The following is a 27121-nucleotide window of genomic DNA, read 5'->3' on the forward strand; positions in this document are numbered from 1 at the left end:
ACAAGTAAAGCTCTGCAAAAATAATTGGAATGGTAGGACATAAGAGTGTATAATGTCCCCTTTGTTGTTTAATGTATTTTTGAACAAAAATTTAGGATATGCTGAGTCGCTGGCTGAGAACCTGAATGATTTTCAGCAGATGATGCCAGAAAATGGATCTGAAAATTAATGCATCAAAGATGAAGGTATTTGCTACTAGCACAAAGATATTTCTGTTTGAAAGGGAAAACTGAATACACAATTGAAAGCGAAACATAAACACTGAAAAGCTGGAGCAAATAGATGAATGTGTGTGCCTTGCTAGAACATTTATAAAGTTGGAAAAATGAATAGAGAATTTTTAAGATGTTCAAATGCTGCAGAAAGGTTGTGGCTGGTATGTGGTCAGTTGCAAGCAATAAATGTGTGTTCAATGAAAGAAAAGTGGCTGTACAGAGAAGCTTGTGCCCACTTCACTATAAAGATGGGAGAAATGGGCATGTTAGGGGAAACACACTAGAATGCCATCCAAACAGGTTGCTTTAAAAGTGAGCTGTGAAATGACAAGGGATATAGTCAGGAGTGAATATTGAAGCAGGTAGAGGTGGTTTAGTCATAGAGGGAGAGGACGGAAGATTGAGTTGCAAAATAAATATATGAAAGAAGAGTGAACAGATAGAGAGGGAAGGGAAGGGAAGGGAAGGGAAGGGAAGGGAAGGGAAGGGAAGGGAAGGGAAGGGAAGGGAAGGGAAGGGAAGGGAAGGGAAGGGAAGGGAAGGGAAGGGAAGGGAAGGGAAGGGAAGGGAAGGTCATGGTTGTATGAAATTGATGAGATCCTGAAAAACAGAGAGGTGAGAAGTTTAAAGGACAAAAAGCAATCTACAGTCCGTATCAGTGGTTAGACACTGTGCAAGAAAAGAAAAAGAAATTGCAATAATAAGCATAGTACAGAAAAGTACAGGGAATGTCATTTACTTCATTTACTTCATTATTTTATCTCTTCTTTTCTCCTGCTTTTAATCTGTTTTACTTACCACTTCTTAATCTTTCTGCACTTCGCATAATGTTAAGACCGCCAAATGGGGATGGTGTAGCCGCTGTGCACGTAGGAGACCAGTTACGTTCCTTGTAACGATAAACGCCTGTTCTCGACTTGTTGGCAGTCCAGAGCCACCTCCAAAGTAGACGTTAAACAAGGAAACCGCTCCAGCATGATTCCCGGCATAAGGAACCGGCCAAACACCAAACAGCTCGCCTTGAGTCTTTCCATCTCTTTCACTGCATTTATTAAGCCCTCTTTTTCTTTGTTCTATTCTGGATGTCCCCCATTTTTTTTTTTTTTTTTGGTTTGTTTAGCCATTATCAAACCTTCCTTCCTGCCTGCCTGCTTATTTATTTAACTCCTTAAGCAAACTTATACAGTATACAGGCATACCGGGGAGACATTGCAGGTTTGGTTCTAGACCGCCGCAATAAAGTGAATTTCGCAACAAAGCGAGTCACACAATTTTTTTGATTTCCAGTTCATATAGAAATTATGTTTGCACTATACTGTACTGTAGTCTGTTAAGTGTGCAATAGCATTATGTCTGAAAAAAACGATGTACATACCTTAATTAAAAAATACTTTGTTGTTAAAAAATACTAATCGTCGTATGATAGACTTGCTTGATGCAGGCTTGCCACAAACCTTCAATTGGTAAAAAAAAAAAAAAAACCCTCAATATCTGAGAAGTGCAATAAAGCAAAGCCCAGTAGAACAAGGTATGCCCAGAGATGCCCATCGACTGCTTCGCAATAGCCCTTCCTTGCCCGCGAATTGAGATCGTTAGAAGCACAAAAGTGGAGATCCTGTGGCTGTGCCGATCAGTCAGTCTGCAGGTGGAATCCACTTTATCAAAAGCTAAAGCTGCTACAAATTAATTTATTTTCAAGCAGGAAAATCCAGTTATTTTAAAGGTGCCATAAAGTGGATAGAACAACGTTTTGTATCATTTGGCAAATTTTTGAACCGGAATTATTTGCTTTATTTTTGCTCTCTGCCTGCACCCCTCCAACCTTCTATACAATTGCTTCCTCAAGTGTATGGTTTTCATTCTTTTACCTTACTGTTGTTTCTTATTGTTTGTTTCAATTTTGGCTTACTTAGAAATTAGGGATGATTTTGTTTTGTTCTAAATAATGCATTTTTCTTTTCTCTCTTCTTTTAAGGCTTACCATGGATGTTTTAATGTTTCTGTCTAAGGTAAGCCATGAAAAGGTGGTTGGACTGTAGCAGGATAGAACTGGAATCACTGAGAATAAATCAGTGATTTAAGACATTTCCATCCCCAGTTGCCTATCTGGCTGCACTCCTGTTATGCGGCGCTTAGCTTTCTCGTCCGTGAGATCAGAAGTACCTGTTTGCTTTGCAGAAAACTCAAATGATCACACATTAACAAATCTGAAAGCTGTATGACTTTACTTCTGCTGTGGTGTCTATTTCCTTCTCTCTTCTTCTTTCTCTCTATAATGGTCCATTAGATTTCTCCTTCCCATTCTTTCCTTTTGCTTCTTAAAAGAAATGTGGTCTAGGTTACCTTTCAAGTTAAATGTGGACTTTTATTGGATGGAAAATCTGGTCACTAGGCAAACTCTGATGTGTTCCAGGTACGTGTCAGTAGTATTAACAATTCTTATGTTCATACTTTGAACGGTTGCATTCATTTTTGAACCCAGATACTGTTATTTTAATGAGTACAACGAAAGACACAGCTTAGATTTGCTTCTGCCCTTTCTCTCTTGGCATTCTTGGGGTTTTCACATGAAACTGCTGTAGATTTGTTTGTTTAGTCAACATTCTGGAAGTTGTTGTTTTTTTTCCTCCTGAATAGCTTGTTAGCACTTCCAAATAATGAAAAGATGCACACGCGTTCATATTTACTGATGTCTTTTATTAAGGATTTTCCACACAATTGAAACATATCTCAGCAGTATGTATCCTATTGCAGAATATCCCTTTCTATCCTGATTAAGTCACCCATAGCAGTTCGTCAAGTGTAACTGCAATACTTCTAAAAATGTTTTTTTTTTAATTTTAATGTTTTAAAATTAATTTTAATTAATTTTACTTCTTGGGGATACTCAAGCCAAATGGAAGTTGACTTATCTTTTTAAAAAAGAAAAAAGAAAAAAAAGAAAAACAGTATCTAGATTTGTGTTTTAGCATCAGAAACAGAAGTGGAAAGGTTTACATATTCACAAAACATGCCAAGGAAGAAGAGAAAAGGGAATCATGTTCTTCATAGCTAACTGATGTTTTCATTGCTGTTTTCAAAAATCTGAATGAAGAAACCAACCAGGATTGGTGTTTTTACAGTTTTACTGTTATCGTTTCCTTTGAAATTGGATATCTTACAGATGAGCCAATGCTTGATCCTTCTGGAATTCTTGAACGCTTTAGAAGCATAATGGGACTCTCCATGTATTTCTTCCTTCTCTTTCTCAAGAGGATATAACTATCAATACATTTGTAGAGGTGGGCACAGAATCCTCCCTCCCCACAAAATCTATTTTCATATTTAGGACATGTCAATTTATATTGATGTTCTAATATAAATTGACTCACGCAAGAGCAGGTGATGTATGTGTGCAGTTAGCTGGGTGAATCTGTCAGGACATCCTCTTGCCAAATCAGAAGTTCCCTTGGCAGATTACTCCAGTTGTGTGTTTGCAAGCATATTATACAGTATCAAAAGAGTGTTTTCACTGCAACAGAGTTTGAATGAAACAGCCAGGTGCTTATCTATTCTGCATGCAGACTAAAAAGGAGGATGGGGAATGTGACCTTAGGAAAATGAAAGGCAGACTAAAGAGTTTCAATTATGCTAGTCACATTTTCAAGGCTTTTGGTGCATTTAGAATGCGAGCAGCAAATGGAAACGGAACACCCAAAGTTCTCCTGATGTCTTCAGGTAGGTCTCAAAAGATTGCAGAGCCACTGCTGGTCAATGCAGACAAAGTTAAATGGACAAGGACCTGAAAGGTGTCCATAGGTAACAAGAATGAACATTCATACCCCTCACCCTTGTGCCTTTGTAGGTAAGCAAAATAAAAATTTTACAGCTACTATACTAGTGTGCAAAGTGAAGAAAATAAGTAAGAAATTGCAAGCAGGATACAAGAGAACATAAAATGACATCCAAAGAAAACTAGTTTACACCAGCACCATTCATGATGCCTTTCTCTCTCCTTGCAAACCATTCTTGCTTCCATCACATCCATTCAAAAATTACTTTTCCGAACTTCCCACCTTTCTCTTGCCAATGTCATCCGAGAACAATGTTTCAGTTTTGCCTTTCCTCTTGACTCATTCACTTTTCCCTTATGTATTTGGTTTGTGAGTCATTCTTCTTTCATTCTCTCTTTATGATAAACCACCTTAATGTATTTCTTTAATATGGATCACTCACTTTTGTATTCAGTCCACATTCATTCATTCGCTCGCTCGCTCGCTCGCTCGCTCACTCATTCATTCATTCATTCATTCATTCATTCATTCATTCCCCATTCATTCTTGATTTCACTTCTTGCTGTACCATGCGCTCTTCATAAGTGCCCTATTCCCCTTGCATTCCACCTGCTTTACTTCTTCCTGACCTACCCAACTCTCATGTCCATATAAAAAATTGGCAGAAGCACATTTTCGCACACAGCCATTTTTCACTTTTCAGTGAACATTCATTCTTCAAAATGGATCACATACTGCTCACTAACTTTCTACCAGCAAAAGTTCCCATCCGTTCATCCATCTTTAGAAAACATTTTATATATTCATATTCAACACGTATTCATCCACTTGTTCTAATTTTTCTCCATTAAGCATGGCTTGCAATTTTTCATTTTTCCTGTCAAACACAGCATATTTTGCTTCAAATTCACATCTCTTCTGGAGGTTATATTCCATCTTTCCCCCCTTTCTTCCCCCCTCCATTCTGCATGTAAAAAAAGTAGCCCCCATGAAATCCCAATCTAATATGGCATTAAAGACAATCAACTTACTAAAATCATTGTATATTAAACTTTGTGGCCAATATCTAAAGTTATAGGTATGATTTTCCCCCCTTTCCTTCTTTCATACAGTATGTTGACAGTCACATTTTGGCTCATGTTCTCTAGGGTCAGGACCAAACAAAGATTTTAAACAAATGTAAACAAATTAAACAGTACAAGTTTTCATTTAATATTTTCTAGACTGTATCTCATTAATCTTCCTGAAATTAAAAATTTCCATAAAATGCTGCATAATACTTGAGTAAGCCTTATAGTTTCTAGCAGCATGTATGAAAATAGAAGGTGATATCTGTCAACAGAAAAGATTGTTTTAACAGCCAACCAAGAATGCTTTGTGCTAATAGAAACCTGGCTGAGCAAAATCACAGCAGCTGCATTTAAGACACAATTTATGACTAAAGGAATAATTTCGGTCTAGACCAGAAGAGCCAGTTTCCCCTCTAATCAGGTAACCCCCGTCAGCCAAATATTGTAATATTAGATTCAACCATATAGATTAAACTGAGTCCAACAAGTGTTAGGTATGTTTTAGCTGAGCAATCATCCTTTTCTTTTCTCTCACTCTCTCTTTTCATTTACTTTTTCAGGAATGACTTTTGATTCATTGTGATTAAATATTACACAAGTATATAAGATACTCTGTTTCTTATACACAATCCAGAAACCCTATTAAGATATGAAGAAGCTTCATTCCAAGTCTGAAATGGAAAGTCAGGATTACAAAGTGGCCATTCCTACAAATCTCCTCTTCCACACTTCCTTTCAGACTGGTTTTACTTTGTTTTAGGCTGGACAAGCATTAAAAGGAAATTGAGAAGCCCTGTATACAAATCGTTGTCCACGTTCTGTCCAATGTATCTAGATGGTGAGCATTCCTACAATAGCCCAAATGGAAATGGAAAATATCTAGTCTTTGTCCCCGTATCAATGTACATAAATCTACTGTTATTTTTATGTAGCAGTGCTGCTGGAGTCACAAGAATAGACATTATTTCTCCACTGAGCTGCATTACAGGGGAGTTGTTAGTCCAGCTTTTCAGTTGTGACTAACTCATATTACAGTACCATAGCTAGTAGCACCCTTTAATGAACCAAAGCAAGTTATCATTCTCAAGTGAAGGTACTTCTGATTAAGAGACCTAGCTGGACTATCAAGATATGGCCTTGGCAGCTTCAAATTCAAATTTCATCATTACAGCAAAATGTCAGCAATCTTGACAGCTTCCAATGTCATCCTGATCAACTGTCCCAATACCTTCCCCCAAAAATGGAATGAATGAGTGAATGAGTGAACGAATGAATCTTTATTGCAGTTATTATCCATAAAAAAAAAAGGAAAGGAAAGGAAAGGAAAGGAAAGGAAAGGAAAGGAAAGGAAAGGAAAGGAAAGGAAAGGAAAGGAAAGGAAAGGAAAGGAAAGGAAAGGAAAGGAAAGGAAAGGAAAGGAAAAGGCATTTAAACAGCACAGATTGTCGGTACAAATTGACAATTTATACATCTGTATGCGCTTTGCACAATTTGAACAATCATCTTCTAGTGGACCTTGTACGCTTAGCCACATTTAAAGACATTACATAAGTTGAATCTGATAATAAATAAGTTTAGTAACCTGCAATAAAACAGTATGTGCATTATTCTTTCCAAGCTTTTATTCACCTCTTCTCCCACGCTGTCATGTGAGGGGCATCAAAGAGGCTACAATCTCTCCCCTGCAATACGTTGGCAAGGTTATCCTATTTAACTACCTTCCTAGTTTTATCTTTTAACTTGGCTGCCCAAAAAACTTTCCCAACGCACATGACTTAGTTCTACTTACCAGTCAAAATCATAGACTTTTTGTCTAATCACTGTTCTGGCTTGTTTATATCTTATTTGTGTTAGAAGAGTTACAAGAACACAATTCAAGGAGCAACTTCCTCTCCAGTGAGCACTTCCATTTTTCCAACAATACTAATGTGTTAATTTAATTTCAACCATAATTAATTGTGCCATCCATCTCCAACCAAACCAGTGCATTATCAATAAAAGTCTGGATAATTTTTCTGGACTACAGACAGCTAATCTTCTAATTTCTTGGGTTCTATATAGTACAAGACTTAGCTAAGTATAGCTGGGATATGCTGGGATAAATTGGGCACCCCTACCTGGATAAAAACATAAAATGGATGTTTTAGGGCCCTGGGCCTCTAAGCTCCATAATTTAAGTGAGCTGTCCAGTTGCCTGTAGCTTGGAAGATAGATATTTAAAACAGGAACCCTGTTCAGCTTTATGGCCACCTAGGTACCAGTTAAGAAATCTGGGGCACTTAAAAAACATTATTATTGTAATTTTGGTATGATTTATTTCTAATGCCAGTTCTTTGTCATAGGTAGAAAAAGCATACAAAACATGAAGACGTTTTGAGAAAACAAAGCAGCTATATCTGTATGAAGCAAACTATCTATTTCTCAGCTGTGCCGGATGATGGCTCAAACCACAAAATTATGGAACAAGAGAATTGATGTTAAAATTAAACAGTAATGGCACCAAAATGCAACTTTCTCTCATACCTCAGAATTTATTTGGTTCATCTAATATACATGTTTATGTGGAAACCTTAATATAATTTGTGTACTTCTGTGAGAAGGCAGAGAAATCTCCTACGGGATGCCAGATTGAACTCCTTCTGAAGTTTGCAAAGGCAATACCCAATGCCTTGAATCATTTGGTAATTGGTTTTTCTACCAGATGTTGTAATATTTATGCCTGATCTATGTAACAGCTGGCCCTGAAGCTACCTGTTCCATCTGCCAAATTATCTTCATTCTCAAACCAATCTGTTAACTTCTCATGCAAATGTCTGGCATAGATTTGTTACACATATTCATTCAAATAAGAAGTCTTCAATGGACAGTGAGTTAGTCGTTTTACAATGCTTCCATAATTACATTATCCTAAAATACATGCTTAATAGTTTCTGCAACATAGAATCATAAGGGAAGTTTTGAAGTATTATCAAAACATATGGATACAATCCAGTTTAATCCTTTTATCCATAATATTATCAACACTAACAGCCCTTTGTACCTTCTGCATCTGCTTTCAAGAGTCATAGGAATGAAGATGCAAAAAAAGGAGACCAGTTGCATTATTAAAATGCTGTTTGTATTATACCCTATATACCTTTTGTTTTTACGCCCTGATGATACAGAACATCAGGACTTCCTTAGCATGATACAGCTGTGAGCCCCCTTTGTAAATTCTGTGCATTCTATATAACTTTTGATTTCATGCTGTGATGATAAGGCATATCAGGACTTCCTTACCATGGTGTAACTGTGAGCCACCTTCATAAGTTCTGTGCAACCTTGAGCATCTGCAAATGCCCTGATTCCCAAACAGTTGGATGGATGTAAAAGCTTCATGAGGAAATGACAACACACTTCAACTACTTGAGGGAGTTGAAGAAGACAGGCAGCTGCCAGAAGGTTTTCAATTGTATCTTCCTTAAGTTCCAAACAACCTGTATGAGACATTAAGAAACATAATCAGTTTTCTACCCATATTTGTGCATAATGTAGATCCAGATGTTAAGATCACAAAACGTGTAAGCCGTTGTGACAGCAGATGAAACTAAAATTTATGCAATTAGTACATCATTATGTTTTTCCCTTGGAACCCTAAGGGGAAAAAAATAACACTGTTTTCTCTTTTCTCTGTACTCTTCACTAAGTTCTCCTTTATCAAATATCAGCAGCTAGTTCACTGCAGTTCAGGAAAATCTGGCATACAATATTACCCCATGGTATTTGCATCGTACTATTAAACAAATTAAATATTTAATGTTTGGAGAGATACTTTTCTCTGAGACCTGCATTCCAATTTTTTTTTCACTGATGGGGGGAAACTAAGGGAAAACTGGGACCAATAGTACCTGTGTTTTAATGTTCAGGTTTTAGAAATTTTAATTAACAGATTGAAAAGTATATACTTCATAAATCACTGTACAATCTTCGACTTTACAATCTAGCAATAGTCTTGCTGAAATTTACCAAGGAATCAAATTAAGGTTTTGGTTTTGGTTTACATTAAATGCATTTCACTTCATTAATTTCATTGAGAAAAATTGACTTGCAGATTTAAGTCTAGATAAGTGAAAAAAAAATTAACTATATACAAATTGATCAGTTTACACCATCACCAGGACACTAATCCTGTTTCAGACAAACCACCACGAGAGCAAAATATGAGTGTATATTCTAGCTCTTTGTAATAGATGAAATTTAATTTTTAATTTTACATCTATGTCATTTCAAAATAATAGGCTTCATGTAATCCTACTATATACTCTACCTGCAAAACTAATAACTGCTCTAGTCTAAACCCTAGACTTTACACTTTGGGGGTGGGGGCGGCAATCGGTTGGTGAAGAGCCTGGAAGAGAGTTGGGCCTATCCTTTTATTTCCATTCATCTAGGTATGTGGGGTACTTCAGCTAAAGTCAGTAATGGATAAAACCCCAGCTACGCACGCTCACTCATGCTAAGTCTGGTTGTGCTCAGAAAGCCTGACTGTGTAAGTGCCGACAACAGAGGTGAGCATGAAAAAAAAAATTTTTTTTGTCTAGTTTTCCATTCACTTGAATTTCATTATTGCCCACTTGTTCTTTTGAATGTTTGTTTCCATTTCCCTTTTTTTTTTTTTCCATTCAGCTTTCAGTCTCATAAAAATTATGACTTGGCCGTTTTAGTCTAAGCCTAAAAAGGAAAGACGCTCCGACGTCAGGCTAGACTCTGGAGGACTAAATGGGCACTCCGTGCAGTACAGAATTGGGCCATACAGAACAGCTTTGCTATTTCCATCTTCCATCTTGCTTTCCAACTTCCAGCGTTCTGGTCACGTCCTCAGTCCTCTGCTAACTTGGTTCTACTCACTTAGCTCCCAAACCCAGATTTGGACAGCCAGTTCTGTCACCTGCTAAGACTAAGGTTTGGACCTGCTGCATTTCAGAGGAATCAACCTCAATGGACTAGAGCAAATAGAATGGAAATGTAATCAGTGCTAGACTAGTCCCACTGAATTCATTGGGATTTACATCATCCTCGACTTAAAACCCCTGATTCACAATATCTACTCTACTTGTAAGTATTATTACTTTGGACCCAACTCAAAATCAATAAGTAAAAATGAGATGTTAAATCCCAAGGCTTCCAGTTTTGAAGCAGGAATTGATTAAAGTGGGAACGAGAAAAATGCATTAAGTAAGGTGAGGAGATTTATTGGACATAATATGAAAATAAAGGCTATTGAGTACTTGCAGATGTTAATAAATTTGCCTCAATTTTTGTCAATTTCTAAGTAAACATTTAAATTTAATCTGGCCACCAAAGCATAAATTAAGTTAATAATCAGAGTGATAAATATTTCAGATGTTTGCCTCTTTATTTAAAAGTAATTGAGTAGGATAATTTTAGGATGAATTGTCCACAGGGAGAAAAAATAAAGCTGAGAGATATTTTAAGCTGTGGTGATATTCTAGGCCTCAAAGGCCAATTGCTGACTGAAATTACACTTGACGTTGATGCTGCAGCATTCATCACATTAATTTTTATATTTTGGTTTAGATTGACATCCATCCTCGGGGAAGAATGAAGTAGAAGAGATTCCATTTATGAGTTTCTGAGGAAAAAAAAAAAAACTCATCGCATATCAGGGAAAAGTAAAGGTAGCATACTATCAGTTCATAAAAATGAATAAAGTTTGGGCTGTCACGGTAATGCCAAATCCAATATTAATTATTAAGTGTGGAGGAGCCTAATGTAACGTTGGGATCCCTTTCTAAGATGGTACCATCTTGACAAGTATCTGTTCTTGTTTTATTTAAAATGTAGGGCACCACTGGGACGGGGTGCCTGAAGTGTTGGCTGCAGCCAGGGAGATCTGGGGTGAAGTCTGTCCTCAGCCACGGAAGCTCCCTGGGTGACTTTGGGCCTGTCCCTCTCTCTCACCCTAACTTACTTCATAGGGCTGGGATGTGGGCAGAAGTAGAAAGAGGAAGTCCTAGGTATACCATCTTTAACTCCTCAGGGAAAGGTGGGGTTAATTCCAACAAATAAATAATGATTTCCCATTATATGCAGGATAATGAATTCCAACACATCTCTTGGATACCAAACTAGGGAAGATGAATGGACAAACTGTAGAACAGGAGCCATCCATCTCAGAGTCCCTGTGTCCTTCAACACTTTCACTTTTACATTGGCCTTCAGAGATCTTCTTTATCCCTTAAGCATGGGGGAGAAGGCAGTTCCTTGCTCTGCTCAGGTGTATATATTAAGATGAATATCTATACATGCTAAAAAATTACAGGTAACATATGGCAACATATTCCATTGCACAATGTTAAAGAAATTTCCTTTTGTTCTAAGACAGCTCCAAGAAGCACATGAATATTAAATAAATCAGTGGCAAGACTGCCACAAAGATGAGATTAAAAATGTATATTGAGCTTCCCTCGCCTGTATCCAATATATTTTTATTCCTGTCCATTCTCTGAGCATTAGAGCCCTGTCAGCCAGGCACGCATGTCCATCTAGTCCACTGCTTCTCCAATTCCTCCCCAAGCATGCTACAAAGTTCCATAGATTGGTCACGATCAGAGCAAAGATACTCAGTGTGTGGCTTATTTACTTATTTTACCATAATCATCTAGTAGAAGCCATGATAAAGTCACACATGTCACAATGTCACTGTGCAAATACCACTAATTATGACCCCAATTTTCCCCTTGGTCAACTACGGAGGTCATGTTTGTGCCTGATGTTTCTAGCCTCAAAGGTGTCCATAAATCTCTAGATCTACTACAGAGCCCTAAGCTTAATCTCTTATCATCCAAATAACATCAGGCTCTAACCAAAGATATCTAAGAGATAATTAAGATTATATTTTGTAACTTTTTTTTACTTGGATTATTTTGCAGTGTTATTACTACCGGCCAATATATTATGAAACTAAACAACCAGTCAACCCAGCATATTGTTTGCATCAGGTTATCTTCTCGATTTCATTTGCATATTTCACCTTTTGTAATAGAATATCTCCCCATTCATCAGTTTACAAAGCACCTCCAGCGATTTTGTTCTAGAATAGGCTCTAAAGTTACTAGAAGGTCTGGAAGCAAGAAAAATAGCTTGTCAGAAGACATCTGAATAGGAAAATTGGCAGTGAAGAATGAACAGCTTCATCCATCTGCCAATCCTATATAACCTCGCCTACCTATATAATCTCAGGGAGCCCATATTTTGTTTACGAATATAGGATTTTCACCTCCCCTTCATAACAACATAGTCTGATCTTCTCAAAGTCCCTTTCTCTGGACATAAGTTAGGGATGGCTGGCAGTAACTAAGCCACTGTAAACTGATTTATCAGCCCATCCTGAGCCAGCAATTTGTGTCACTCCCTCTGCCTATATTTCTGACACGGGTGAGCATAGGATATCTGTCTTCAGTTGAAATAGCAACAGCAATTAACAGGTCCTGGGAGTACCATGTAGCCTTTCCTTCCCTACAACCGTGGTTCTGAACAATAACAAACAGTAACTGAAGCACGAGATGTGAATTTTTAGAGAAGGGTTCTCATGCACAGCTCCCAGTGAAATAGATAGAGGACACACGTGTGTGCAAATGAATGAAAGCATAGGAGGAGGGGAGTCTAAATGCAAACACCACATTAAAATGGTCTGAAATAATAATTTTGACTGAGAAAGGATGAGACAGATATGAAATGGAACCACCTGTGATTTAGTCTACCTTGCTAAAACCTACAGATTTCTACTCAGGTAAAATCTCAAAAAAGTTGCCTGCAAGTATCTTTCTGCTTGAAATGGTAATCTTTCTTTAACACACAGTATTTGCATGTTAAAGAAAGCAGAGAAACTGCAGGAAATTGCTAATATCATTGTACTGAAAATGTGGATGGAAAAGATTTACCAGAAATGACTTCTGTGCAAACTTTTTCCTTTTACTATTCTCAGGCACATTCTAGGTTTTTCAGTGTCAACAGAAGAGGAACGTGATCACATCCATGAACTCTACCCAGGTTTTGCATATAGTCTATCCTATGCATATATACATTGCATTTGCCCATTTCAGTCCTGCACACACCCTTATTATCATGTTAAAAAATGCAGAGGCTCTGTGTATAGTTTGATATCTGATTCTGCTCCTTTGCCTTGACTGAGTTGATACAATGCACGTCATAGGAACTAACATTAATAGTAAATAAATCTAGGAACTCCCTTGAGCATTCCCAGTAACAGAACTGGCATGCTTTTGGATAAATACAAGTGGGTGCTTTTCCATTTGTAAGCTGTAGAACTCGCAATGTCAAATAACTGATATGCTGAGGTTATAGCCCCAAGGCGACTGTTCTGATTTAAAACCAAACAAATGACAACCATGTTGAATGTCAGCATTAAGTGTCGGTCCTTATGCCAACAAAAAACTCTTGTAAACCCTGGGTCTATTTTGAGACCCATTCCTGCCATATTGTAATGTGAATGAGTGCAGTTGTACAAGTGTAGCACAACACTTCTCAGCTCTTCTCAGATGACTTAAGGAAACTTTCTCTTTGTATCAGCTGCTCTTTCAAGTTAAGCTATGGAAGCTTGAAGTAGATCAAGGCTTAAACTAATGGCTTGGCAATTATGAGTTCTGTACCCACATGTGAAAACTATCCATTTTCATCCTAGCAAGGTTAAAACATTCTGCTGCTTCTGTCCTATTACTCATTATATGTTGCATAATAGTGCACAGCAGTTTTGCAGAGGATAATAGCTTTACATGATGTTTTCATTACTACACTGTGGTTTGAAATAATTGATTTAGAAGTGAAAATTGCCGTAGACACATAATACAGAAGCAGTAAGGTGATCCTTGAAAGAATTATTGTTTTGTTTTAATGACTGCATAGATGGGTAGAATATACATGAGCTTAAAGACCTGAACAAATATGATTAGATCCAAAGGCAGGGTTTTAAAAAAAATAACCAAAATCAAAATCAAGAAGAAACTTAAAAGGGATATTGTGTTTGTAACATTTCCTTAGCTCCTGAACGGAGAATAATCTCTGCTCCAGAAAAAGTCTAGAAACATCCTGGGTTTTAGCTGATATGGAAAAATAAAATAAAATCAGAACACCTCATGACTGATTCTACACCTTTCAAAAAACAAAGACAATGTCGCAACCGTTTTGGCATCCCTACAGAAATTGGTATTATGTGAAACTTTCTCATTTCAACAACTAAGCATTCTCTGCTGAAAAGATGACTCTTGTTTATTAGATTTCTTCCCTGCCTAGTATTCACTTTAGTGCTCTTTCGGAGCCAGAGTAAGATTTTAAATTTCTTGTAATTTTAGTTACCCTGTTTCTGATGCTGGCTCAGGTCCTGCTCTTGCTAAATATTGTTAGTGTTGTGCTTTTCTGTTCAGTTATTTTGTTAAAGTTGGATGACAATATTTGCTTTCTTTATTGCACTGTTGTGATGGTGTAGCTGACTTTGGACGACGCCAAAAGGATTAAAAAAACAAAGATAAATGCTGTGATCAGAGAGGGTCTTGGCATAATTTGTTAGTCATTTCAGCGGCATTGAACAGGTGAAATATTTGCAGAATGCCTTTGAGAGCTCCCAAGCGGGGCTACAGGCTCTCTTGGGTGCAGCCTTGAACGTTTCAAATCAGGTATTAAAACAAACAAAATGAAACAAAATATCAAGCCCTCAAGGCCTTTTATCGTAATTCTGGTGGTTTGCACTATTTATTTTGAGATTTAACAGCATAGAATATTTACATTTCACATTTTTATCCAAGCTTCCAGACAAGGCATTTCTCCCTCTGTGTTTGTACGTGTGAGAGCACTGTTGCGTTCATCAAATTGTACTGGACCCCAAGCATCATCGTTTTCCACCTATTTTTCCATTGCTACCTCTTTTTTCTTACCAAAACAAGTTATGACACACAAGCTCTTCTGATGCCATTGTCAAAATAACGTCCTTATTGATGCAATAAGACAAAAGTGACGAGGATTTTGAAAAACAGCGTATACATTTGACGTGATATAGTAATTGTGCCATTTACTGTCCAAAATAAATTTTAATTTTCTTTTTGAGAACAGCATCATGAACGTGTGCTTTTTTGATAAATAACTTTAAAAAACTGGGTGGGGGGAATCATAACTCTAAAAAAACTAGGAAAATATTATTGCCTTTAAATGCTTGGATAAGACAGTTACTCAAACTTTGTGTCTACTGACAGTAACACATTTTAAGATGGTCTAGGACATAGTTATAATTTTGGAGGACAATTCATGCTATTATAATTTTCAGTTATGATATTTCTATTAAGCAGAAAATTCACATATTTTGCTTATTCCTTGACCATCCCTAAGATTCTTACAGAAGCTGCTTGTTAATGTTGCAATGAGTAATCACTAATAAATGTCAAAACAGTTTAAGACTGAAAATTGACCAAGAACCAGATACAAATAACCTCTCAATTATTTTAAACTGTCACTGTCGGTTCTGGTTTCAATTATAGTCTTTATTTCTTCTGTCTTCAGAGATCTTTTGCAAAATCTAGCAACATATATTGTTCCTTCTGGGCCAGATATGAACAGCTGCTACAGCTGTTGGGATGAAACAGGTTTTGATGCTTGAGCAATCTCTTTACATTTAATATTATATTTAATGATACAGTAAAACTGTCTTAAAACAATTGGCAGCTTATTATTTTGATTCAAAGTGGTCTTCAAAGAAATTTTATTTAAAAGTCATTTTAAAAATGTGAATTGCTTTGAATACAGGGGAATCAATTTTGCCGATCCAGTTCAATGCATAACAATTCCTACATTTTAATATTTGTACCAGGGCAAATTCAGATAATTTCAGCCAGAAATAAAGTATTTTGCTAGCATTTTTCACAAATGCCTATATAAGAGTTCACAGGGAATGCAACAGCTAGTTTCATTTGCCCTCATATAGCAGAATATCCTGGACATAAGGACATTTGATGGATTGAAAGCATCTCTCAGTCCAAAATGTTTTGGCATCATACTATAGGGAATTTGTTTTTATTTGTTTGTTTTTGTGTGCAGATCCCCTTCAATACCTCATTACTCCACCCTCTGCCTTTTTGAGCAGGCTTGCATCTAAAGTTTGCTATGCATCACCCTTCCACAACATGGTTTTCCAAGCATTCCTCAGCCGTACTGAAGCACTGAATAACCCTGTAATGCTGTGGAATCTGATACATTTAGCGAAACCTTCCTACAGATTGAGACCCCTAATAAAATGACTGCAAACACTCAAATATCATGCCTATGGAAAGCTTTCAAAAGGTTTCTCACAATGCTTGGGCATATTTATGAACTACCCTTTATGAACAGTTAATGCAGCTACATTTGCAAGACAAAGCAACGTTTCTGTGCATGCGCGCATGGAGAAGCTATGTGGCCTTGGAAGACACAGGTGCTGTGCTCAGAAAGAAGTGCTCTTTGTGTGCGCACAACCACCTTTTGGGTTGCTTTGCAAAAGCCTAATAAATACAAGACATAAGGTCATGCCACAGAACTCTCCAAAAAGGGATTAGTTACTGTTCATAACTACCCATCTTTAGTCACTTCATGTTGTGTGCAAAGCCAACATGAAGTGGGAATGAATGAATTCCTTTCATTTTTTTTTCCAAAATAAAACAAAGCAAAGCTGTGCAATGCCCACTTTCTCCACCTTTGTCGATCTATGATTGCAACATTAAGTGGAGATTTCTCACTTCTCAATAAATGCGGGTATATATGTATGTTTGCCCAGAAGCGCAAGACGAAGACCAAAAACAACTTTAATGAATTGAATGAATTGGGTTATTAAGGTACTCTATTTATAAAATCAAATCCTAGCTGCATATAGCAACCATTCTCTTTCACACATAAGTCATCCTGATTAAACATGCTACACACACACACACACACACACACACACACACAGTTTCCCAGGAAGCAGCAAAAACAATACAAATCGGGATGTTTATGGGATAAGAGGAAGAGATTGCTGCATCAGGAAGGGAAGGGAAACCAAAGAAAAGTGGATGGAAATAAGAAGAAGAGCGAATGGGTCAGAAGAGGGGAGAGAAGAAAGATTGTATCAAAGCGTTCCAAAGTGTAGCATAAAGTCTGATAGTTATGCAATTCTCAAAGCAGCAAACAAACAAACAAATATAATCTGTGCCAGACAACATTTGATATTTGTCATCAATGTTAGTTATGAGATTATTCATGTCTAGTGTACCAGCGTGTGAGTGTGCCTTCGAGTCAATTTTTGACTCCTGGAGACTGTCTGGACTAGCCCTTCAGTCTTCTTGGCAAGGTTTTTCAGAATTAATTTGCCATTGCCGTCTTCTCCTTCTCCTTCTCCTTCTCCTTCTCCTTCTCCTTCTCCTTCTCCTTCTCCTTCTCCTTCTCCTTCTCCTTCTCCTTCCTAGGGCTGGGAGAGAGGGACTGGCCCAAGGTCACCTAGTTGGCTTCATGCCTAAGGCGGGACTGGAACTCACGGCCTCCTGGTTTCTAGCGTGGTGCCTCAACCAGTGCACCAAACTGGCTGTCTAGTGTACCATTAATCTTATTATACTAATGAATCATCTCAAACCTGGATTTGTGTTTGAATTACTATAACTGCAGGGGTGTGTGTGTGTGTGTGTGTGTGTGTGTGTAATAGGTAAAAACAATTTATTCAGAAAATACTAATTCCTGCATATACACTGCTTGTGGTATGACTCTGCATTTCTTGAAGGACTTCAGATGGCTAATTCACAAGTGTAATCTTGTTTCAATATTCAGATAATATATGGTCAAACTGGGAAAGATTTACTTCCTACTGCATATTGAATACCCTTTCCTATACAAACAGAGAGAGAGAACGTCTTGGTCTAATGATATGGAAGGTTATAAAATTAATACTCTGGCCTAAACAAGCATAAATTGCAGCAATATGTTACTTGTATATTTGCATAATGCATACCATTTGAATTAAACAAGTCCTAATGAAACAGTAATTTCAATTATGCTGTAATGAAACCATGTATTGAGTTCATATAACAACATTACATCCAGTATTCCCATTCTAGTTTTCATGTTTCTTAATATTCAATTAACAGTTTTAACAAAAGGGGAACAACTCATGCACACACACACACACACACACACACAATTTCAGCCTGAATCAATCCTCTGCAGGATGAAACCCTCTTCCTTGAAGTTTTTGGACCGAATGCACCACACTGGTCCAGAATATGTTGGTAGAAAGATTTTTTGCTTGTTTATTCGCTTTTACTTTCTAGTCTGCGGCTGAATTACTGGCGCTCTCTCTCTCTCTCTCTTCTTTCATTTTTTCCCAGATTTAACATGCTGCAGCTTAAGATACGCTTTACAGACTGGCTTAAGGCATTCTTCTGAGAATACTGCATTGCCAGAGAAATGTTATTCCTTATCAAGAAATATTTACAATTTTACAGTTTCATATTTTATTCTTCTTCTTAGTACCTAGCCTGTAAGTATTGTATAATTTGCTTCACTTAATAGAGTTTTAAATCAAAATCTCAGCATTTCAATACTGTGTTTGCTATTCTACCCATAAGGATGGAAGTTTATAAAGCTAGGTTTACCTGTATGTTTCACTTTGCTAGATTCATTTTTGATTTGCTGGTTCATTTGGGGGTGCCTGTGTTGCACAACACGTATGCACTCAAACACACCTTCAACATTTTAAACTAATTTGCTTTGTGGAAGTGTTAGATTTTCCATTGGATGCATTATCCATTACATAATATCTACATTGCATCCAATGTAATTATGGATTGGTATGGTACAGATATGGTTTTACTGTAATATGGAACCTATACATTGTATGCAATGCAAATATTTATCCATAGATCCTGGTGGCCTATATTTTGAGCGTACTCTAGAAGTACATTGATCCACTTGTGTGTCTTTGGGGTAAGGAAAAGTAACGGACAGGCACAATCTACTATGTGGCCCCCAGAATGTTTAGTTCAATACAGATAAGAAAGAAACTGGCTAAATCTTTCTGACCTAAATTCCAGGCCAATTTCCAAATCAACACATGTTGGCTCTCATGTTTGAAAGGCGAAATCTTCCATGGGGAGAGAAAGTAAGTATTATGGATATGACGGGCGTGCTGAGGATTCATTAGTTGTTGGAGACAGAATTCAACATTTTGAGGTTCATCTGTGGTCTCATTTGGAGAGAGCAAAATAAATCCAGATAGACTCAGCTTATGTCTCCGTAAATCAGCAATGGCTCAAAGAAACCGTGCTGCCAATTTTTGACCAGAAAAATGACGGTGGATGGGAGTTCATCTTTGGAGAGGCTCTACCCATGACACAGAAGAAGTCAGAAATGAGGGGGAAAGATGAACAGACATTCAGCATGTCTTTTGTTTCCTTTAATGGAGTTTGATCTTCACACAAGCAATTTCAACATTAACAATGGTTTGTCACATTTCTTGAAGTTCAAATTCAAATATAAATACTGCATTTTCACCTGGCTGAATATCTTCTATTAAAGCTAAATCAAAGCAATTGGAAGTAGTAACCACACCAAGTTAAATGGAGCTGATATGCCCAAATAATTATACACTGAACTGCAGTCACATCTGGAAATATCAGTTTCAACATTTTATTTGTTGTTCCTTCAGTTTTAACACATCTATTTTAATCAATATGTTAGATGCTTTGAGAATAGAAAGGAGAAAAGCTGAAGGACAGATATATAATATTTCTGACCACTGACTCTCTTGGGAGAGATGGCTGTATGAATGATCAGTATGAGTTTTTGGCCTTAAAAATTTATCAGTACGACACTGATTAACCCATTTTCTCAAGGATCAATACTAGTGTGTACAGAAGTAACAGTCTGAGTTTCCAAGTTATCCTGTGTAATGTTTTCTTATGTTATTTAGTGTCCTAGGAAAGAAGAATAGAATTTTAAATTTATGGTTACTGACCAGAATTGAGTCCTAGGAAAGAATAAACATTCCTCTGGCTTCAGCATCACAACAATAACACAAGAAACAAATCTGAGTAGATTTAAGTCCAACAGCATTTTAAAAACCATGGAGGAGACAGGGAGCTGTCTTTATCGATCAACAGGATGAAGTAATGCAGAGTATGGTAAAATAAAGTCAGGATGATGACCACAGTAGTGCAATCAAAGCTCTGCCTGCTTTTTATGCGTGTCACATATATGATGCACATTAAAAGAGGCAGATCTTCAACGGCACCACGAGGGCCATCACCCTGCCTTTTTGATCATACCCTAAGGGCCCCCCGAAGTAACACATTCCCATTTGGAATCTGATCCTTAGCCACCAAGCTATATTAGTTATAACTATGAACTTCTTCAATTCTTTTCCAGTTTCATTCCCCATTCTTCCTACAAACACAAATTTAAGATAAACTAAACACAGAATCATCCAACTTTAGAGACAGGGGAAAAAAATACTGGTACATATCCCCCCCCCCGCCCCCCATCAGCAATGAAAGGTAATGCTACTTTCTCCATTTTAACACTAATATAGGTACCTTCAGTTTGGAGGCAACAGTGTGAAACAACTATTGATACCAGATAAACAACTTTGGGACAATATATATGGATAATTCCTCCATCAAACCTTAACATTATCGTGCCTTACTACAGCTAGCATGAAATAGCTGTATACAGTAAGTAAAAAGTCATCTACTGTCTGGGCAAAGCGAGCATGAAACCCACAATCCTTAGAAGAACAGGGATGTGATTTTGTTTGAATTTCACAAGTACAGCATGTCACTTTTTCCAGTCCCTATGACCTATGAATTCAGATTATACAAACTGCTGGGGTATTCATATTCTACCACTGTTAAAGAAAGATGAACAAAAGAATCAGGGTTTATTCCTGAAAATATAATTCAAGGCATTATGGTACCTGTATATGCAAACTGAACAAGATCCCAAAGTGCGCCAGGGTCAATGCCTTCCATTTTGATTTCTTCTTGCTTGGCTTCACAAACATCATTTGTAAACATGGCAGCAAAGTAATCTGAAACTGAGCTGAGAACAAGCCTGGGGTGGAGAGAGAAAGAAAGAGAGAGGGAGAGAGAGAGAGAAGGAGCACATCTCTCCGTTAATGTATTACGTTTCAGTACAATTCAGCAGTCTAGTTCCGAAAATGCTCAACCAGCAACAACTGCTGGAAACTTTACACACTTTAAAAAGTCATGAATACATAGCCCAGTCTGGCCTGACAAAAATGACAACCCCATAAACATTTGTTTGGAAATAAGTTCTGCTGCATCCCGTTCTCTTCCAAGTAAAAGTACAGAGCAGTCTGACTTGGCTGGCATTTCATAAAAATCAATAAAAGAACTCACAAAAAATGTGCGTTGAAGCATCAAGTAAGTAGCAAAATAGTTATTTTGATTAAGGTTGTTTTTGGGAAAAAAAAGTCATGCATTTATATACCTTGTAGGAAGAGAATTCTCTTCTCTTCTTCCTCCTTTAGTACTGTGGCATCATCCTGGTCTACCTCTTCCTCCCACTGCTATTCTTAAATTCCAAGTCCATATATGAGCCTCTCTCTTCCATGTCTAATTGTGCATAAGAAGATGGACCTGAGTTGGAGAGGATCAGCAGATGGGACTTTCTGTAGTCTCTAAGATTTCTTTTTCTCTATCTTGGCTTCCTTACTATTCATGTGCTAATCTAGTACGCTTGTATTTTGCATGGAGCTAGAGCAGTCATATTTGGGCTGGAAAAGTTCTCCATGATGGCGTTGAAGGCAAAACAGCAATTTTCTCCTCCATCATTTCATCCTTTCAGTTTCACTGAACTGAGCCTTTCTGAGTAATACTGAGTTTGGGGGTGGGGTGGGGGCTCTTCCCAGCAAGAAACAGAACCACTGATAGCTATTTAAAGCTATTTCTGTGTCTTCTAGCTTCCTCATTTTGGACATAATGTATCAGAGTCCCCAGATGCTTAACTGCATTTCGGGGGGGGGGTTGTCATTCCCTAATGTAGCAAAGGACAGCCTCAGCTAATTTCTCTTGACATGCCTGGGTGATCAGGTAATTGGACTCTGCCTTTTCCTTGGAGGAAATTTCTTCCAAGGGGCTTAGGGCAGTAATGACTTATTCAAGTTCTCAACTACCTGGTAGTAAAGGAAAACTCCCAGTACATACCCTGTAAAGAAATACTTCATTTTATCTATTCTGAATATGCCATAATTCATTCTAAGAAATAATGAAAAAAAAATTGCTCTCCATATATAATTTTATAGATTTCTATCATGCACTCCTGCCCTTTTCTAGGATAAAATAAAGCTCGAAACGTTGCAATCCAGCACTGGTATATTGCTGCGGAGACCAGAAATATAGATTCTATTCCTAGTATGATTATATCAAAGATTTATATAAACTTTGGCAGTATTGGCAGTCTTATATTTCATTCCTTGACTTATAATCCCCATCATGGAATTTGCCTTTTTTAAAATACACACACACACACACACACACACACACACCAGCTCTCTACTGGGTTGAGTCATCAAAAATTGGAAACAGGAAAGATAATCTTCTGGAGAAGCAATGGTGGACTGAAGATGGCTCCACAAGAATGGAGCTGAGGACAGCAACGGAACGAGGAGCCAGTGAATGAATCGGCTTCTTGGAATTCCTCTCTGGAGTAAGGAGAGGACTGGGATTGCCCATACAGTGTCTCCTGATGAGGAGACCACAAGACAGCAGTTTCTGGTGGGTTGTACAGCTCTGGGAACTGAGGGAATAGCCATCTCTGCCTCAGTCGCAGTGCGGAGCTTTCAGAAAGACACTGGGTTCGCATACTTCCTTTCTTAAGCACTTTTGGAAATTGCTTGTTAACAGCTTTTTGGATATTAAGAACCTTCAGAAAGGCAAGATTCATTACACTGTCTGAGTTTCCTTCTATCCTTGATGAAAGAAGTTTTATGTAAGTTTAAGGACTTTAAAAATTCTTATTTTGGAATAACTAGCAAAAGGGTGATTTGAATGCTGATTTTGGAAAGTTATGAATGGACTAAGGGGTCAGAGGGATTTAAAATAAGATTTTGAAATTAAAAATCTTTCCTGTGGGTTGTTTGAAATATTATATAGATATAGATATAGATATAGATATAGATATAGATATAGATATAGATATAGATATAGATATAGATATAGATATAGATATAGATATAGATATAGATATAGATATAGATAGATAGATATAGATATATAAAGATTTTGAAATTAAGTGTAAGAAACCTTCCTATGGGAAAATGTTGTTGATTAGGATGGGAAAAAAAACTTGGTAAGAGAGGACATAGAAGGTTGGACACTAGAGTGAAACAGAAAGAACTAAAGATTATAATTAAAGGATAAGAGACCCATTAATACAGAATGGAGCAAATTAATCTGACTTTGGAAGAATTCAAGGATATTTGGGAACAATACACTCAGAAATTACTCTTAAGATTGTCTGCTATTATAAAAACAGATTTAGAAGAGGTTATAGAAGAGCAATGGATTTTACTGGACAAAACAGAGACTGAGGCTGATTTGAATGTGGATCTGAAAGTGGATTTTAAAATGTCAGGCTACAACAGTGATATGGAAAAAGATGTTACACTGGATTTACAAATGAAACCAGCTGATGCCTTAACAACTAAAAGGGACATACAAATAATAACTCAGAATAGTGACTTGGACACTTTATTATATCAGATTTACAAAAGAGACCTGCTAAACTTCTCAGAAGAGATAAAGAGAAAATGGAAAGAGATCATATTTTGGGACACTATTTAAAGGGATTAAAGATCAAGATTCTTAAAAGTAACTAAAGGAATACAAAGTTGGTTTATTTGGCCAATGTTAAAATATATATGTTGTTGTTTCTGGTAGCTCTAAATGGACTTTTCTGGACTAGAACCAAATGACGGGGCTTTAAAATTTGTTTATAGATGAAATATGGCAAGAAGAGAGTTTTTGTTGAAGTATCAGAGAAGATGATAAACTACTGAAAGAACTTATTTGTTCAATTTGTTGTAATTTGTACTTGTCTTGATGAAGGGGAAGTAATTTCTTTATATTTCTTTTCTTTTTCAGTATTATTTTTTCTTTTTCTTTTCCTCTGTGATTTTTTTCTTCTTACATTTTATATTTTTCTTGGTTTCTATTCATTTTTTATTTTTTTATTCGTAGATTTCAGTACGATTATAATTAAAAAAAGAAAAAGGAAAGGTAGAACTGTAGCAGTGTGATATTTCTCATATTATAGTTCCATGGTGGGGGAAAAAAGTATTCATCCCTTTTGGATTTTCTGGTTTTGTTTTGTTTTGTTTCTCCATATCTCCATATCTACTGAACATTATAAGAATTGCACATGGGCCTGCTGATATATAAGGGAATCTGAGTGAACAAATGACACCAAGTTTGGTTCATGCTCCATATATTTCATAAATAAAGTATGCCAGTGTGGAAAACAAATTGCCTGTTTAGATTCAGTATCTGATTGCATCACTTTAGTTCCAAGACCAGCAATGAATCACTTCCTGTAATTGCTTATCAGCTTTTCACATCACTACAGAGCACTTTGGAACCACGCTTTCATGGCAAACTGCTTAAACTCAGTAAATTTTCAGATTTTCTAAGATGAACTGCCTGTTTCAGGTCTGACCATAACATGTGTTTGGGTTTTAGGGCTGAACTTTGACTTGCCATTCCAAATACTTCACACATTCTCTTCATCCATTATCTTGTGGAATTGCTACAAATTTGACGTTATTGTCTCACTGCATAACCATCTTGCTTAGTGACAGACAGATGGCTTGATATTGTGTTAAAGGGTCCTGGGGAGGCAAAACATCCACAAACCATAATATTATGCTCTCCTACTTGACAACTGATATGATATTCATCTTGTGGAATGCAGTGTTTGGTTTCTGCCACATACGATGTCCATGTAGTCCAAAACTTCCACTTTTGACTTATCCATCCACACAGCATTCTTCCAGAAGATGGCAAATTCATCCGGCAAACATGAAATAAGCATCAATGTGCTTCTGGTAGAGTCACAAACAAGGGTGATTTGAGCCAGCCCTACCCTAAGGAAATCTCACAGACTTTGGTCCCATTATCAGAGGGAAGTTCTCATGATCCAATAAGAATTTTTCCCTATCTGAAATACATCTCTGAAGACCTAAATAATAATACAGAAATAGTATTTATGCCTAGGTTCTGGAAAAGTTGATCAACACACTTCTAAAGCTCTGGAGCTTCAGTGATCCACAGAGACAGTCTTACAATGGAGACGATTTAGAACAGTAATGAGCCTTTCCAAGCATGGCTGGCTTGTTGAAATCACTGCAAAAGTGCAGAACAAAATTGTCCCAGAAGTTAAAAGCCCTCTCTCGTCTTAACTAAAGTTGGTATTCATGATTCTACCATCATAAAAGCACTTGGTGGTGATGGTGGAGGAGGGGGACATTCATGGGAGACTAGCAAGGCAAAAGAACATTCATTATCTCTTGAATTGAGCTGATTGAACTATGGGGGATTTTTTTTTCTTCCCACACTGGCACACTGCACATTAGATAATCTTGCTTATGAAATAAAGAAGACAAGAACCAAGTGCTGGTTTTCACTCAGACTCTCCTTATGAATCAGTTGGAGCTCTGATAAAATATGTTGCCGACAATACGCAGAAAATCAAAAAATCTAAAAGGGAGATGAATACTTTTGCAGAGAATAGTAGTTAGATCCTACAGCCAGACAACTGGCAGAGCCATTTCTAGAACTGTTTACACAATTGAAAGGAACAGGGCAGGACCCAAAGCCAAGACATGGAATTGTGGGTCTCAGTTGTAGGGTGGTAAATTTCTTTAAAAATCAAAAGGAGGTGGTCTCCTCTTCAAAGGAGGCATTCAAGCAGAGGATAGACAGGCATTTTTGCATATGATTTTTATTAAAACTTAAAAAAGAAGATAAAAACTAATATAAACAAATATAAAGTAAGGAAGAAAAAATGAAAAAGAAAGCAAGAAAAGAGAAAGCAAAAAGTGCAAGAAAAGAAAACTAGTTGAAGAAAAATAGAAAAGGGGAAAAAAAGATACAAAGAAGCGGCTTCCAATCTTCTTCACAACAATTAAATTTTAACTTCTCTCTCTAAAGTAACGTGATTACTCTCTTCTTTCTATAATCTACCCTGTCTGTTGAAGATGTTTTCATTTGGATTTCTATTTAGAGTAGAAACTTGATGACCTCAATGGTCCCCCCCCTTCTTTCTATGTTGTGAGTCTAATGTGGCAAAAACATGAGTGAGAAAATTGTCCTATTTTCTACCAGTTCTCAGGTAGGAGAACGGGCTTTCAGCGTTTTCAAAGGAGACGACAATTTCAGTGAAATGCTCATGAGAAGTGCATCTTTATTTAATTACAAGGTGGGCAAGGGTATCAGTGATTATTATTCCCTTTCATCACATAATTATCTCTTTAGTGGTGTGCAGTCTCCTGCTTTCCACTCTTTCATTAAATCCTGAATGGAAGCATTATCTCGTTGGATTTTTCAGTTGCAAAGTGTGGGCAGCCACAGAGGCTTGGGAATAATGGAAAGACTTGCACAAACAACAATAACACAACTAGCCCCGTCACCTTTGAAAATAAGGTAAGTTCAAAAACACCTCAAGAGAAATTCAACTAAATTGTCAAGTATCCTGAAAATAAGGTAGGAATTTTTTATTTTTATTTTGTATTTTGGCAAGGTAAGAAAACTTCTGAGAAAGTGTTGGGGTAAAGCTTTGCTTGTTTGTTTGCCAAGATTTATATCCCACATACTCCTCCAATTCCAGGTGGTTTGAACATGAGATGAAATAACAATAAAACCACAAAATCCGTTCATAAAACTAATAAGCAATAAACACACCTGTTATAAGTTATAAGACTCAAAACTGGCACTGAGGACCTGGCACCGCAGTAGGGAGAGAAAAGATACAGCCAAGTAAC

The 27121-nt window shown here is 37.1% G+C and overlaps 1 protein-coding gene across 3 annotated transcripts in view; it reads right to left on the reverse strand.

The window, feature by feature from the left end:
• Positions 1–27121, reverse strand: part of KLHL1 (kelch like family member 1) — a 115315-nt gene that overhangs the window by 58981 nt on the left and 29213 nt on the right. For all 3 annotated transcript variants that reach the window (XM_088139586.1, XM_088139585.1, XM_088139584.1), the window contains 2 exons: positions 21038–21174; positions 8338–8534 (listed from right to left, as the gene is read on the reverse strand). In XM_088139586.1, the coding sequence (XP_087995712.1) occupies positions 8338–8534; positions 21038–21174 (334 nt within the window). The remainder of the gene's footprint in view (positions 1–8337; positions 8535–21037; positions 21175–27121) is intronic.

This window comes from Python bivittatus, unplaced genomic scaffold (genome assembly GCF_059951505.1).
Source record: "Python bivittatus isolate LINGU-HERP-01145 unplaced genomic scaffold, Pbiv_v1 ctg000210_np1212, whole genome shotgun sequence".
In the NCBI taxonomy this organism is placed as follows: Eukaryota; Metazoa; Chordata; class Lepidosauria; order Squamata; family Pythonidae; genus Python; species Python bivittatus.